At 44.1% G+C, this 17,456-nt stretch overlaps 1 protein-coding gene across 2 annotated transcripts; it reads left to right on the top strand.

Moving 5' to 3' along the window:
- The first annotated feature begins 352 nt into the window (after nucleotides 1-352).
- LOC125371550 (organic cation transporter protein-like) lies at nucleotides 353-11,408 on the top strand. 2 transcript variants are annotated; one of them, XM_046503575.2, is made up of 11 exons: nucleotides 353-657; nucleotides 2,271-2,455; nucleotides 3,669-3,894; nucleotides 4,099-4,202; nucleotides 5,723-5,877; nucleotides 6,010-6,178; nucleotides 7,546-7,764; nucleotides 9,071-9,297; nucleotides 10,183-10,364; nucleotides 10,537-10,688; nucleotides 11,240-11,408. In XM_046503575.2, the coding sequence occupies exons 2-11, from the start codon at nucleotides 2,310-2,312 to the stop codon at nucleotides 11,337-11,339; spliced, it is 1,680 nt and encodes a 559-aa protein (XP_046359531.2). In that variant the 5' UTR covers nucleotides 353-657; nucleotides 2,271-2,309; the 3' UTR covers nucleotides 11,340-11,408. The 2 variants fall into 2 exon arrangements, with proteins under 2 accessions (XP_046359531.2, XP_048258454.1); XM_048402497.1 differs by having other exon boundaries at nucleotides 353-649; nucleotides 2,269-2,455.
- The last annotated feature ends 6,048 nt before the right edge of the window (nucleotides 11,409-17,456 follow it).

Genomic DNA, 17,456 nt, shown 5'->3' on the forward strand with positions numbered 1-17,456 from the left:
AGTAATCGGACTTCCATGACACGAGGATAAATAATTTAAATGAACATATGGATTCAGTAAGTAAACTTTGTCAATGATGTGAGATATATACACCACCCTTCAAAGAAGGTTCGTATTATATCGTTCGACTTTTAGAGATATGTATGTTGGGTACATTGCTGACTGTTGTCTGTAAGTGTAGCCTGCAGTCACCTCACCTGTGTGAGCCTCGTGTCATTGTTGCATGAATTATGTATGTGACAGTTACGTCAACCTCGACCCATTGTTCACTCAGGTGGTAACATTTCCAACCTGCCGTATCAAGTTAGAAAAAAGTCAATATTACACATAGCATAAAAGCATAACATTGTAAAGGTTTGGTCTCCACAACTGTTTATTAGAAACGGAAGTGGACATGTTTTATCCCGTGTGTATCATGTCCCGTCTGCAGCTTGTTGACATGACATCTGAGGTCACCACTAACGTTTCATGGGTGTTTATTCGGCAAACATTATAATATGAGACGAGCGAATCAGAGCTGCACCATTCTTACCTGTCATGCGAAGGTCGATGTCAAGTAAACCATCCGGGAGCGTGTGCGTTATTACCTATAGGGATATTCTTTACCCTCACACACTGACGGGATCTCGAGTGGATTTCCTCTCTCGCACAGCCAAGGTACAGTCCAATCTTTTATTTACTAGCGACAGTGATATGATGTTTTGGCTTTTTGAAAGGATTGTAGAACTTGTAGAAATATGTTCAGTGATTACTTAAGGATTGACTGTGTATTTGTTTCGGTTCATTGAGGTATGAATCGAAAAAACAAAGTGCAAACTGTATGAATCCGCATAGCGGATTCTTACAAAAGTTTGCACATTGTTTTTTTCGATTCATACCTCAATGAACCGAAACAAATACACAGTCAATGCTTATAATTTAATTCGACAACATAAAACATGTTTTATCTTCAATAGTTTAACCGAAAACAGTTGTATATATCAAAACAGACAAAAATGATGAGATTGATAAACATTCCAGGTGTAGGAATACATACTGTGGTGTGACATGAATCAGGTGATCGTTTAATTTATGCACATAACTTGACACGCCTACACAGTCAGTAGCCAATCAACCGAGAGCAGGATCAAAACAATGTTCATTGGACCTGTCAATTAAGACAAGAGGCGAAAAGAACTGCAACAGTCAGACTGTAACGAACCGGAAGAAATAAGTTCGGGATAAGGCGGCTGTTACCGCCAGATTCAAACATTACTTCCCTGATTACGGTAAAACACAGTTGGAAAAATGCTTGTTAGAAATGAAACCCGAACACATGAAAGTTGAACCGAGGCGAGCAGAAAAAAACCAGGCGAGCGAACCTGCACGTTTGCTGTTTCATTCATTCTCGGCTTTCGGTTTCAAAGGTTTGTTTGGACAATGAATATGCATTAAAGTCGCTAAATGTCTTGTGCATGAAGATACACGTGAGCAGAAAGGGAATTCCCTCGACTGTAACATTGGGATTCCCCGACATTCCGAAGTAATAAAAGTAGTGCGCCCCGGTGGGCGTGGCTAAATTCTTTACATTCATTGGGAAATGAATGCAATAACACGTGACCAATTCAGCTAATCAGAATACAGGAATTTCAATGAACACAACGAAAATTTAATCATATGTACATGAATCCTGAAGGATACTACTGGTTATCTATTTATGTTGTAGTCAAAGTTAATCAGCTGCTTATCACAACAAGTTCTGTGACCATGGAAAAAGGAACAACTTGAAAATCGGGAAGTGACCAAGTACTTGTAGATTGTTGTTTGGCTGGAAGTGGTTCACCCAGGTGTCATCCACTGTCAGAACTCGTTGCAAGAACCTTTCTGGATCAGCTTTAAACAGGGCCAGATTATGACGTTATTGATCAGATGTCAGAAGTTTTAGAAACCAAAGAGCTGATATATTCTTCATTGCGTTCAAGTGTCTGTGCTGCTGGTGTTTACTGCCTGCTTGCGATGCGGACTGAACGTTATTATAATATGATACTCATATCTCCATGGATGCCTTTCGGTGTTAAACCCTGTTCCTGCAAGTACTTTCTCACAACACGTTCTTCAGGTTTGTCCATTTTCCAACGGTCACAGACCCCTGCGTATTCTGATGTCTTTTTTGAGCATATACCTCTTGACATCATGTAATGTTCATGAAATGTTCACAAGAAAATATTCACTATTACCTAATTTTGTGAGGCTCAGAACTGTAATTAACCCTTGCAAGTATGCTTTTACAGAACCTTTGAAGACCTAGCGAGCATATCACAACAGTCGACATGAAGTCTTTCGACGAGATCCTGCATGAAGTTGGGGAATTAGGAACTTATCAGAAGAGGCTCCTGTTTTTCATTTTTCTCCCCACACTGGTGACAGCCTTCCTGACACTTTCCGGTGTCTTCACACTGTACATACCCCCTCACAGGTAACACTCCCCGTTTCTTCACGCTGTACATACTCCCTCACAGGTAACACTCTCCGTGTCTTCACACTGTACATATCCCCTCACAGGTAACATTCTCCGTGTCTTCATGCTGTATATACCCCCTCACAGGTAACACTCTCCGTGTCTTCACACTGTACATACCCCCTTACAGGTAACACTCTCCGTGTCTTCACACTGTACATACCCCCTCACAGGTAACACTCTCCGTGTCTTCACACTGTACATACCCCCTCACAGGTAACACTCTTCGTGTCTTCACGCTTTACATACCCCCTCACAGGTAACACTCTTCGTGACTTCACACTGTACATACCCCCTCACGGGTAACACTCTTCGTGTCTTCACGCTGTACATACTCCCTCACAGGTAACACTCTCGGTGTCTTCACACTGTACATACCCCCTCACAGGTAACACTCTCGGTGTCTTCACACTGTACATACCCCCTCACAGGTAACACACTCCGTGTCTTCACACTGTACATACCCCCTAAAAGGTAACACTCTCCGTGTCTTCATGCTGTACATACCCCCTCACAGGTAACACTGTCCGTGTCTTAACACTATACATACCCCCTCACAGGTAACACTCTCCGTGTCTTCACACTGTACATACCCCCTTACAGGTAACACTCTCCGTGTCTTCACACTGTACATACCCCCTCACAGGTAACACTCTCCGTGTCTTCACACTGTACATACCCCCTCACAGGTAACACTTTTCGTGTCTTCACGCTTTACATACCCCCTCACAGGTAACACTCTTCGTGACTTCACACTGTACATACCCCCTCACGGGTAACACTCTTCGTGTCTTCACGCTGTACATACTCCCTCACAGGTAACACTCTCGGTGTCTTCACACTGTACATACCCCCTCACAGGTAACACTCTCGGTGTCTTCACACTGTACATACCCCCTCACAGGTAACACACTCCGTGTCTTCACACTGTACATACCCCCTAAAAGGTAACACTCTCCGTGTCTTCATGCTGTACATACCCCCTCACAGGTAACACTGTCCGTGTCTTAACACTATACATACCCCCTCACAGGTAACACTCTCCTTGTCTTCACACTGTACATACCCCCTCACAGGTACCACTCTCCGTGTCTTCACTCTGTGCATACCTACTCACAGGTACCACTCTCCTTGTCTTCACACTGAAATCCTCTCTGTTTCCCGCCAATAGATGTGCAGTCCCCGGCCTCAGTAACGACACCTACGCCATACAGGGAGACAACCATCGTCGTCTGGTCAACTTGACCATTCCCATTAAAGATGGCGCATACTCCAAATGTGATGTCTACACGGATGACGTCACAGACCTTGCTAAAAGGTCAGACAACTCCAGTCAGTCCCAGTGTGGAGAATGGGTGTACGACAAATCAATGTTTACATCCACCATAACAGAAGATGTGAGTTGTAATTTGTCATTCAATTTTGTTTATTCCTGGTTAATTATTGTATGGACAATATGTGATATTTAAAAAATAATAATTGAATACATTTATTACTTGCACAGTGAAGCTTATATATACATATATATTTTTTAACAATATCACCATTTTTAACAATGTGATGATGTTCCTTGTTCCTGAGCTATATCTGCTTTCTCGCAGCTTAGCTTGGTGTGTGACAATAAAGTGATGCGGTCCCATTCCAACATGGTGGTGATGGCGGGGAAGCTTGTTGGCTCCTTTGGGCAGGGTCTCATCAGCGACATGTGAGAATACTTTAACTTGTCTTAATAGACGTCAGCCTTCTATTACTGATAGATATCAATAATAAATACCATTTGGACACGCTTCACTCTATATTTTATGCTACAAAATGTTTCCTAAGTATAAAGTATTGATGATATAAAAAAATCATCCAACAAATAAAGACTTTAATATCCCGTACACAATAATTTGGTAACCCCTTTAGATCCTCAATTTCATGACAAACGGACATAAGCAGGATGTGCACGATGTACTTGAAAACATGTGTTGCACATCATTGCAGGAGAGCGCAACAACATTTGCCACATTTGCAACTGGATGTTTTTTGACGACTGAAAAAATCGACAGATACATAGGCATCCTTGAAACTGGGTCACCACACGGTCACTTTGCAAATGTCTTTGGTGATCAGCAGAGATTTGGAACAACTTCCTAGTGACATATAACGACAGCAGGAAGACGTGTTTCACATGATTGCAGCTGTTATCACTTCATGACTGCCATCACACTCAGAAATGACCAGCAGAACGTTTTAGATGTTTCTACGGCGCGTAGTCGTCTCAGTGAGTCTCTGGTCACTTTAGAGGAGGCATGCATTCACATCCCACTGAGCCGACATCACAGGCAGGCAAGTTTGGATTGGACTCACATCAGTTGGACAGACCAGGCCTGGGCTCCAGCACTTTGCACTGATGAATCGCGATACTGTCTATACTTCACAGATCGTTGTACGCGAGTGTGGCGTAAACAAGGTGAAAGATTTAAGGTTTCCAACAAAGCCGAACATTACCGCTATGTAAGGGGTTCAATCATGATCAATAGAGCCGGAAGAACCGATCTCCTACAACAGGACACGATGACAGGTGTGTGCTACAGCGATGACAAACTGGGTGTGAAAATGAGATCGTATGCTGGTGCACTCGGACCGGACTTCATCCTCATGGTCGATAAAGCACAACCTTATCATGCCAGGGTCGGTTATGCATACTTAGAGCAGAAGTCCATTGTACTCATGAAGTGCCCAGCCTGGTCACCAGACCTCACCCCTATCCGACACGTGGCGACCGAGCAGCAGAAGCCTTGTCCTTCCGGTAACTCTACTTCCCCTTTCACTGAAGAGTGGAGCAATCTTCCCTTGGCAACAATCCAGACACTTATTGGGAGCATGGGAAGGCGATGCCAGGCTGTGATTGCACCACGTGAATCACATATGCGCTACATGGGCGTTGTTTTTGATGGACAATTAATTTGTCTTACGTGTCAATTTCGGTCAGATTCTCTCATTTTGCAGGTGATCTGAGTTTGTTTGTTGGCATTGCGTGACACATAACACCGGATTTTTGTTCATTGTTCGTCTTCATGCAATATTGTCCTTAGCTTTTTCAAGAAATGCACACATGTGACATAATACCTTTTAAAGGGGTGATCCTTAGCAAACTTTGAGTCGTTTATTATGGATGAAATTCGAATCAACAGTTACAAGGCAACGGGAGTAAACTTCCTTATAATCTCTTTCTTACAGGTTCGGGCGGAAGAAAGCGTTGATGATGTTCTTGTGTGTGATGATTTGTGTCGGCTTCCTCAACTACGTCATCCAAGACTTCGCCTCCCTCATCATCATCCGCTTCCTCTCCGGCTTTGGGTCAACATCTGTATACATTGCCACTTTCGTCTTGGGTAGGCTTTAGATCTATGCAGGACATGGAGCTTTAGTTAGCAGAACATGGCATTTTGAAATTGTATTCATAAACTGTACACACATATTGCCCAGAACATTTGTAGTATGCCAATATGTTGTGTTTGTTTCAGGAATGGAACTGGTTGCTCCTTCCAAACGCTTGTACCCTGGGAATTTAGTCCTGTTTTTTTGGGTGACGGGGATGCTTCTGATGTCGGGTGTGGTCTACTTTATCCGAGACTGGCACAACTATGTCCTCACTTTAGCATGTGCTCCAGTCCTCTTTCTTTCCTACTGGTGGTAAGTCCTTCTCGGGGTTAGTCCTGACCCTCTTCCTCACCTACTGATGGTAAGTCCCGACCCTCTTCCTCTCCTGCTAGTGGTACGTCCTGACCCTCTTCCTCTTCTATTGGTGGTAGGGTCCTGACCCTCTTCCTTTCCTACTGGTGGTACGACCTGACCCTCTTCCTCTCCTACTGGTGGTACGACCTGACCCTCTTCCTCTCCTGCTAGTGGTAAGTCCTGGTCCTCTTCCTCTCCTATTGGTGGTAAGGTCCTGACCCTCTTCCTCACCTACTTGTGGTACGTCCAGACCCTCTTCCTCTCCTATTGGTGGTAAGGTCCTGACCCTCTTCCTCTCCTGCTGGTGGTTAGTCCTGGTCCTCTTCCTCTCCTATTGGTGGTAAGGTCCTGACCCTCTTCCTCACCTACTTGTGGTACGTCCAGACCCTCTTCCTCTCCTATTGGTGGTAAGGTCCTGACCCTCTTTCTCTCCTTCTTGGGGTAAGTCCTGACCCACTTCCTCACCTACTTGTGGTACGTCCTGATCCTCTTCCTCTCCTTCTTATGGTGAGTCCTGACACTCTTCCTCTCCCGCTAGTGGTAAGTCCTGGTACTCTTCATCACCTACTTGTGGTAAGTCCTGGTCCTCTTCCTTACTTACTGGTGGTAAGTCCCGACCCTCGTCCTCTCCTGCTGGTGGTAAGTCCTGACTGTCTTCCTTTCCTACTGGTGTTGGGCGGTTGGGTAGCTCGTCATGCTGAAGACCCGGGTTCAATTCCTGACATAGGTACAATGTGTGAATCCCATTTCTGGTGTCCCCGCCATGATGGTGCTGGAATATTGCAAAAAGTGGCGTAATACCATACTCACTCACTTACTCTTACTGGTGGTACGCCCTGATCCTCTTCTTTCTTCTCCTGTGATAAGGCCCCGGCCCTCTGCTAGTTGTGGCGAGATGCTGCCATGGGCCTCATTCCATAAAGTGATCTTAGCACTACGACTTATGTCGTAAGCCTATGCAAAAGAATGGGAGCTACGATCAACTTAGCACCAAGATCGTTTCGTGGAATGGGTTCTTCACGGGGTCTTGAGGCCCTAACCCTCTTTACATTATCAGACCTAGGGATTTGTTTTCATTAATTGTCTCCATTCAAAGAGTCAAAGTCGTACTTTTGTAAGATGAGATAATTACGTAGCAAGGCTGCCTCACCAGCTCAAGAGTAATATAAATAAAATGCCAAGAACTAGTCCACCATACTAGCCATGCATGTAAGCAGACTTAAATAAGTTTACGACAATAGCATATGTCCTGGTTGTTTGTGAGTCATCATATCGAATGGAACTGATGTTCTAACCGTCCAGAATTCTGTTCATCTCTGTTAAAGGTTTATACCCGAGTCTCCAAGGTGGCTTATATCCAAAGGCAGGTTTGGAGAAGCAGAAGTCATCATCCGGAAGTTTGCGAAAGTCAACAAGACCACAGTTCCGGAAAATATGTTTGATGGCAAATATGTGGAGGAGACTAAAGCTCCAACAGGAAAACTGTCTGAGCTGCTGACAAACAGAACCCTGGCCATACGCAGCTTCATACTCTTATTTCATTGGTACGTAAACGTCATCATGGATAGATATATGAGAAACCTTATTTAAACACTGTAAACATATACTTTGAGGCATATTAAAAAGATTGGCAAAACTGATCAACAAAGTTGAAATTAAAGTGTCAAATGTTCTTAAAGTGAAACACAACACTAGTTTCTGAGAAAATGGCATCACAAGTCAGTATCTCATGTGTCCGCCATGTGCATTGATGACTGCCGTGCAACGTCGATACAAGGAATGGATGAGGCGGTTGATTAAGGCCATAGGCACTTGAGCCAACACTCTGAGGAAGGCCTGACACAGTTCAGCTGCAGTTTCGGCCTTGGTCGGACGTCATTCAACCGTCTTTGAATCTCGTCCCACAGGTGCTCAGTGCGATTTAAATCGGGACTGAGGGCAGGCCACTGCATGGTTCTGATGCCATTCTGCTGAAGGAAGTCTCTTGTTGCTCTCGCAGTGTGGGCACGGGCGTTATCATGCTGAAACTCGTGGTTGTGGCGACGTGCCAAATGAGGTATGGCGTGTGGTCTCCAGACTTTATCAATATACCGAGCTGCTGTGCCACCCTTGCCTCTCCTTGGACTGATGTTCCGGAAGACCACAGGGCCGACCCTCTGTGCAAGACCAATTCCACCCCACACCATGATGCTCGGACCACCCCACGAGTCTCTCTCAACACAATCATCCGAATAATGTTCCCCACGGCGTCGCCAGACTCTCTCTCTGCCATCTGCTGTTGAGATACAGTAGCAGTTCCGTCTGAAAAGGAGACTCTTTTCCACTGCTGGTGGCGCCAGTGCCAAAAACGGTCCCGGCGATGACGTGGTGTCAGAATTGGTCCTCAGTGTGGCCTGTGACAGTGGTGTCTGCTCGTCAGTCGTCGACGCATGGTGTCCGCAGCAGTAACAAAGCGATCTTGAAGATGCCGTCGCACAATCTGACGACCCAAACGTCGGGTGGTGACCCTTGACCGTCGGTCATCTGTAGTGTTGGTTGTCTGGTACCGTTGCTGGATCCTGTATATGGTCCTTACGTGAACTTGAAATTCTTTGGCTACTTTGACCGGCTTGCAATCGTCCAATTCAACACCTACTTCCTCTTGTATATACGCGTTATTCAACATCTTATTCATTTGGTATATGCGTGTTATTCAACACCTCCTTCCTCTGGTATATGCGCTTTATTCAACATCTCATTCCTTTGTTTTATACTCGTTTTCAACATCTCCTTCCTCTGATATATACATGTTTTTCTCCTTTCTCTGGAAATATCCGTCGGATTTAACGTGACTTGTAATGTGTTAAACAGGGCTGTGTGTAGTCTGACCTACTACGGCTTAACACTGAACGTCACCAACCTCAGTGGCAACGTCATCAACAACTTCGTTTTTTCTGCGCTGGTGGAGGTGGCTGGGTATCTGCTGACACTGTTTCTGCTCGACAGAGTTGGACGGAAGTGGCTCCATTGCGGCTTCTTCCTGGGCGGGGGCCTTGCGTGTCTCGCAACCATCTTCCCAGTCCTCTATGCTGGAGAGGGTATGTACCTCTTCTTCAATAGTTTGTGCCCTTTATTCATGCACTGATTGTGAATCTATTCGGCGGCTTTATCTGGATTTTTAATTTTATGCTATTTTAAAAAAAATGGATATGTTTGACCTACGAGTACTACTGCTATCAGTACTGAAGACATGGTCAATATATACACAAAAGTTAAGCGCCACCCACCATATTTGTGAGCTGTTACTTTTGCCACTTAATGATGACTATTATAACGAGATGTACGATTGTTATAAGCCGTATATGTAAACCTCATGTGATGCAAAAGTTGTCCCAAAGCAAGTTTACCTTGTGTTCCAAAAGAATATGAACAGAAAGGAAGTTTACCGAAGGCCAGAAATTGAAGGATTAGAAAACATTGAAAAACTTTTTTTGTCATGTAACTGTCATGACATCAGCAGACCATATCAAGTGTCACATAGACACCCTAGGGAGTCTATTGCAAGACAGAAACGACAGTCACGTGTGTATGATCCACGGACATTGACCACAGCTTCAACCTGGCCCTGCATTACATGCCAGCATTTTTCATGCCTATCACTTGCCATCTTTCAGTGTCCGTTAACTTTCTCCTCACCATGGCTGATTTTCAACCTCTATTGGCAAGGGAATCTCACACAGGAGCAAAATGCAACCACGTGTCTGAAACTTCACTATTTATAGGGCAGGGGAACTGCAGCAACATGTAAAGCAAGCTTTCCGTGTTGTATCTGGACAAATTTGGGTTCATGAAACTATGGAAACCTAATTCAGTCACACGTGAAATCAAGAGAATATGAACGTGGTGGCGCTTAACCTTTGTGCATGTTTATATAACAGTTTGACAGCATATATGTTTTTTATAAAATCTCCTATTTTGCGCAGACGCGAAGTGGACGCTCGTATTGCTGTCCCTGATTGGCAAGATGGGAGCGTCAGGAGCCTTCGCCACCGTCTACATCTACACCGCCGAACTCTTTCCAACTCCCGTCCGCAATGTCGGGCTTGGGGCCGGGAGCATGTGCTCGAGACTTGGGGGTGTCATTTCTCCCTACATTGTAGATCTGGTACGTTGAGAACTTCCTCTAGATGCTTGCTCTAAATATTCAAAAAACCCAACCATTGTCACATTGAAGTATGGGATCAGAGTCCGCAGCAATGTTACTTTTCTTAAAAGCATTGACTACGGTGTATATGATGTAGTGGTGCTTATTGCTGACACAATACTTCATTCTGCAGGGCATCTTGGTGGAGGGAGGGTTTGGAGAAGCTCTTCCCCTCATGGTGTTTGGTGGTGCGGCGGTATTGGCGGGAGTGTTGACCTTCTTCCTCCCGGAGACCCTCAACCAAGACCTGCCAGAGACGATTGAGGACGCCAAGAACATTGGCCGGTAATAATACTCGGTGTATATCAGTACCATTGTGCGTCAAGACGCTCGGCAGGTAACAGTATTCAGAGTATATCATTAGCACGATGCTTGGACACCGTGGAGGAGGACAAGACCATTGCCAACAGGTAACAGTTGTATATCTTCATGGTGCTTGGACACCGCGGAAGACGTCAACTTTCTTGGTCGGTAACAATTGTACTGTAAATTCCGTTTATAACAAACACGCTTATATCAAACAGATTGGTATAATGAACTATTTCTTGATCCCGTACATTTGCTGTATACATGTTGTACATATGCTTACAATGAACTGTGGTTAAAACAAATTAGGTTGCATCGCAGTGGCATTGTCTGTGTGACTGAGGCTTTAAACATCAACATATGATTGGACTTCACGTGGTTTGATTTAATTATAGTAAGATGTGGGTCCCAGAAACCTTGTATGGTTCCACCTCTCATTTGTCTTGAAAGAGCGAACCTCAAAGAATCCCACACTATAATCACGGTCGATCCCTATTACATCACGGTAAACTATCTACTTCATCTTTCAGAACTCGGGCCAAGTCTGCTTCAAATGTTTACGAAATGAGGAAGTCACTGGATGGCCGGGACATTGCTGTGTTTGCTCTGTCTATCAAGAACAGAGACTGAAATAGTTATAACTGTCCCTGTCCACATGTAACAAAGATATTTGGATTAAAAACGTACTTGAACAATCTGGACATGTCTGGTCTTTCTGGTAGCAGCAGAATATCATGGTGCTTGGACACTGTGGACGATGACAGTGACTTGATGATAACTGACATTGACTCTGAGGTACTTGATGGCCGAGACAATGCTGTGCTTGATCTCTCTATCAAGAACAGAGACTGAATAGTTATCCACGCTCCTTATCTATGCCTAACAGACATACATTTCTTATTCATTGAGGGCACAGGTCTTGCGACATTCAGAGTAGTCTCGCAGAACAGAGAATAAATACAATTGGCGGCAAGGATGGGACTCAACAGTTTAACAGTGCAAACATCTAAAACGAATTTAGAAATTTAGAGACTGATAAGATAATCCTATAAATCTATCTTTTGTGGAGGACGACAAACTAGTACAGGATGCAAACAGGTAGATATCCTGAGGTAGGAACTGACTTAGAATTAACTCCATCACTGTCACTCAGAACACCATCATTTGACAGTGAGAGTGGTGAAGTATTTTCCCCTGTGTCAGCAGAATCACAAGAACAGGCTGGAACAGGTACAGTCTGAGTCACATCACCAGATATACACTGTGGTGACGTGGGAAGGGCCGAGTAGCTACGGCCAACATCACAGAGGTCTCTGTGTTAAACCGCCATGCAGAGAACTACATCCAAGAAAGAGGACCGTCTCGAGAACTGACAACATCAGGTGTCCACTTATCATGACCAGCTCTGTAATCTCGAATGGACACTTCCTGTCTGGATTCAGCGTACCTAGGTCGACGTTGCTTGCCACACTCAATGCCCAGCTGTTTCTCTTGAACGGTTTTTCTGATGGTAGGCTTCATCAAATCAAAACGCGTCCTGGGGTGTATGTTCATAAACAACCACGCTGGTGTTTCACCAGTGGTAGAATGAACTGATTTCCTATAAGACAGGGGGAATTTAGATATTTTACTCTGCATTGTCCAAGACAGTGGCTGGCTTTTTCTGAGATAATCGACATCCCGAGCACAGCCTTGATTTCTTTCAGTGTTCCAATTCGTCCGCCGAAAACACCAGGGTACTTGTCAAGGATTGAACTTAACTTCTGTGACACAGACGATGATGAGAGTTGTCCTACCTGAAAAGTCTTGATACTCCTCCTATCAGGTTTGATCTGGTTTAACCAGTTCCTTCCAAAGTGAGTGAGTGAGTATGGTTTTACGCCGCTTTTAGCAATATTCCAGCAATATCACGGTGGGGGGGCACCAGAAATGGGCTTCACACATTGTAACCATGTCGTGAATCGCACCCGGGTCTTCGGCGTGACGAGCGAACGCTTTAACCACTAGGCCACCCGACCGCCCCATTCCTTCCAAAGAGAGGCGTACCATTACGCTCAATCACAGAAATTTCGAGGTCACAGCAGGTCGGACCATAGCTTGCAAGTTGCGTTTTGTGTTTATGTCCAAATAGCATACCTAAGCTATCCACCGGTTTAGACTTATCCCGAAAAGAAAGCTGAATGAGATTTGATATTAATGTTATGAAATTTGATTTGATCTCTTACAGCAGTTACCATAGCAACAGCGGTCTCTACTGCCTTAGCAAAAATTAACTTGTTGTCTGCCAGCAAACGCCTCTGAACAGTCTCTATTCTAAGTCCGCAAACGAAACTGTCTCTGGGTGCATCGTTTACATTAGTACCAAATTCACAATGTTGTGACAAACGCTTCAATTCAGCTACACAAGAGAGCTAACACCCTTGCCAGGTGTCTGAACTCTTTCATGAAAATGGAAACGTTCTGCAATAATGATGGGTTTTGGTGATTGGTGATCTCTCAAGATTTTCACTATACCATCAAAAGTTTTGTCTTTTGACTTGTCTGGACCTGTCAAACTTTTCAAAAGGGAAAACACATGTTTTGGGTTCATCAATATCATTCGCAGCAAAGTAAACTTCAGAACAACATACGTTGACCGATCTTCCAATGACTCATTAAATTCACCTAGAACTTGCCTTAATGTTAAAACAGTCAAAATATCACCTGAACGAGAAACGTAAATGAACACTTATTATACATAATAAGCGTAGATAAACAAGTGTTTATACAGAATATATCTTGTGTACATAAATATACCAAGTGATTATACACAGGATAGTAACTTACTTACATAGTTTCCATTACAAGTAAAGGGATTTGGCAAAAGTATTTAAACCATAGGGCTGAAAGATACAAAGTTCATCATGCAACATATAGGCCAACATGCGGTGGCTACACACAGTGAAGCAATATATAGAGAATACTGCACTCATTCACGTTAGATACCATTATTACGACACGAGTGGATTTCTATGGTATCAGATCGAGCGAAAACGAGGTCAGATACCATAGAAAGTTCACGAGTTGGTATCTAACGAGAATGAGTGTGGTATTTTATTTATTGCCCACGTCAAATATACATTGAAGTGTAAATACATAACAACTTTCGTCAATTGACAGACCAAACTGAAACTGGTTGCAAAATCTGGATGCGCATGAATATTGATATATGCCCAAATATGGGCATTGTTGACATTTCTGTGCATCCGCATTAACAACATGCGCCTGCAGTTGTGTTTGCAAATAAAACAGCACCGACGCTCAAGATCCTTTGGGAAGAAATTCTTCAACTTATGGTAATTCAAGCGCCATGTTGTAAGTACGAAAGACACCTATAAGAAAATTTGAAAAGTCACATTAGCGCCGCGCTTTGAATATCGGACTGACGGTCGGTCACTCGCACTGCCGGTGTCCTATCTGTTTAATCAAAATGGCTCGGTTTCCTTGATCTATCAGCAGAATTTATATCATGTCCGTACCATTTTGGAAGAGGGAAATCAGACTGTTCGCCAAAGACATTCATGTTAACTGTACCACCCTATATACTGAAGACGTAAAAATCAACAAACTCAAGTCTGGTTGCATGTCAGTGACAGCTTCGAACGATCGAAACGGTCACCACCAGAATAAGAAAAGACAACCGTGATCTACTCACAGCGTTTTATGCTAGAGATGGGGAATGTTACTGTTCACATTTGGAATGTTTGGGGCTACAAAATCAGAAGTCAGGCACACTTCCACGGAGTTTTCGAAGGATTTGTTTCAGAACTGTTCACTTTTAGTGATCTGGTCGTGCTGTCGTGTGCGTTCATTCATGAACAACGCCTCCCGAAACAGCGCCACAAAATACACTTCGAAGGGGACACTGATGGCACAACCGGATCATCCCAAGTAAATCTAGATATCTAGATAGTTTAAACAGACTTCATTTCACCACGCTTATCCCTTTACGTTAAATCAAATTGAAAGTTGCGACAGCGGTCGGGTGCGTCACGCTCATGGGGACCCTCGCTCTATTGATCGGTAGTCGTACATTGTAAATGGATATAGCTCGATTATATAATGTCTGTAGAAGCTCTATGCATAACTGTATATAGGATGCAAACCAAATTTGATGCGTGTGACTATTTCGTATGGTTTAATAAAGTGTTTGTAAATATCTCTCGTTCTCATTAATTTCTTCAGTTCTTCCTTGTAGTTGCAAAATGAATGACGTCTCGCGCTTTTTTATGAACGAAAAAAGTAGTCCCGGTGTGACAGAGGTCGCGGTTATCCAATCAAAACGAATAAAACAAGGTCATCCTTGTACGACACACGTGTGACGTACGGGTTTAGTATCTTACCACTTGTATCTTCACCACGTGGGTAATAAAGTGAAATCTCCACAAGTTACCTATAAGAAACATGCAAGGGAGGTAACTCATCCACAAAACAGTTTTGTCCAAATAAAACAACACATATTTCTTGTGTTAATGCATAAATATACCAAGTGATTATATATAGGCTACATCTTGTGTTGATAGATATACATTGATGGGTCTGTGTCAATATCCCTAGTTGCCCGTATGTTTGCCAAATCAAAAACTTTTATTTCTGGACTGTGGGACAAGTAGTATCAGCGGGAGGGGTTGCCATGAGACGTAGGACCAACCTCACCTGGACAGGATCGTCTCACTACGTTAACTGCACCACGCAACAGATTCAACTCGGCTCTTGTTGTCAATGGGGAATTACGTCCGTACATTAACAGGAAGTCGAATTTCTACATCAACCGTTAAAAACCGGCTCTGTTCGTCCCGCCTGAAAGAAAGGCGTCCTCTGACGGGTATGGCCTGACCACAGGTGGCAAGGATTGGAGTGGGCTGCATCTAGGCAACTGCAGGGACGGGATGTGCGCCATCGGCATTACACCATGTTTACACACGTATCAAGGTTTTGCTCCGATAGATGTCAGAGTACTTTGTTGACAACGTTGCGGCGAACGGTATATGCTAGGGCAACTATGTTTTACAATGATCATCACAGGCCGGAAGTGTCATGGTGTGGGGCGGCATCACACGTGACAGGCGAACTCTTTGAGTAAATGTGAATGGAGATTAGCAACCTCTTGTTCCATTCACTGGTATTATCGGCAGAAAGTTTGAACTGCAAGTTGACAGTGCCAGACCACAGACTAACTCGGCACTGATGATCTCCGACGAGAAGTAATACGGCCCGCTACGTCCCCGAGGAGTCCCCAATAGAGCATCTGAAACCATCTGGGATGATGTTCTCGGGCGTCGAGTGTACACCAGAACATTGCACCCGCCCAAGTGAGAGAGAGAGAGAGAGAGAGAGAGAGAGAGAGAGAGAGAGGGAGAGAGAGAGGAGGGAGAGAGAGAGAGTGAGAGAGAGAGGGGGAGAGCGAGAGAGGAGGGAGAGAGAGGGAGAGAGGGAGAGAGAGAGAGGAGGGAGAGAGAGAGAGTGAGAGAGAGAGGGAGAGAGCGAGAGAGGAGGGAGAGAGAGGGAGAGAGGGAGAGAGAGAGAGGAGGGAGAGAGAGAGTGAGAGAGAGAGGGAGAGAGCGAGAGAGGAGGGAGAGAGAGGGAGAGAGGGAGAGAGAGAGAGGAGGGAGAGAGAGAGAGTGAGAGAGAGAGGGAGAGAGCGAGAGAGGAGGGAGAGAGAGGGAGAGAGGGAGAGAGAGAGAGGAGGGGAGGGAGGGAGAGAGAGAGAGAGAGGGAGGGAGGGAGAGAGAGAGAGAGTGAGAGAGAGAGAGGGAGAGAGGAGGGAGAGAGAGAGAGAGAGAGGGGGAGGGAGGGAGGGAGAGAGAGAGAGAGAGAGAGAGAGAGAGAGAGAGAGAGAGAGAGAGAGAGAGAGAGAGAGAGACCCCCTCTGTCACTTATACATAAACATGAAGTAGGACGGCGATTTTTCATCGTCGACGTAGTCATTGGTGATGTGGTAGCCGTAGCCGACGCAACGACGAACCATAAATCCACATGTCCATGTCCAGGGCCGGCCTCTCTGATTGACCGTGTCGGTCCGGTTTTGTAGGTAGAGGTATTACAGTGACCCACAGACATGTACATAAACACACATCCTTCGACATAAGGAGATGCTAACTGACTTATAGATGGGGATTATAGATTGGGATTATAGATGGGGATTATAGATGGGGATTCAGGGACCTGCACGAAGGAGACATGATAAGAGGGGACACGCAGTGTTTGCTGAATATATTAAAGAGACAGAATAGGAGATATAATATAAATTAGGTGCACTTGAACATTTAAAACAATTTGGTATTTTTGATACATGACCTTTTAAAAAAACGTATTGAAGCGGTTTACACTATGACATATGGAAAAGAATACACATTAAACAAAGTGTCATAGTTCCAAAATACATCATGTTTTCTTATATTTTTTGTAAATAATTTTGACTTTATAAAATATGACTAAACAACATATTTTGTGTATATTACTTAATATTTTGTGTACTAAACGTTTATTATCAGTCGGCCTTCATTCGCAAGGTTAACATTTGGTTGATAAGCATTATGCAGTAAGCGTTAAGACTATGAGTGTAGTTGATAGGCATTATGTATTAAGCGTTAAGACTACATGTCCAGCGAGAGAAGTAAACATTACTCTATGATAACGCGATATCCGAGAAAACTTATGTAATTTTAGTCATTTCTGCATACTCATGTCCTTCAAAACTGCGAGGTA

Source organism: Haliotis rufescens, unplaced genomic scaffold (genome assembly GCF_023055435.1).
Source record: "Haliotis rufescens isolate VD_foot unplaced genomic scaffold, xgHalRufe1.0.p SCAF_26, whole genome shotgun sequence".
Classification (NCBI taxonomy): Eukaryota; Metazoa; Mollusca; class Gastropoda; order Lepetellida; family Haliotidae; genus Haliotis; species Haliotis rufescens.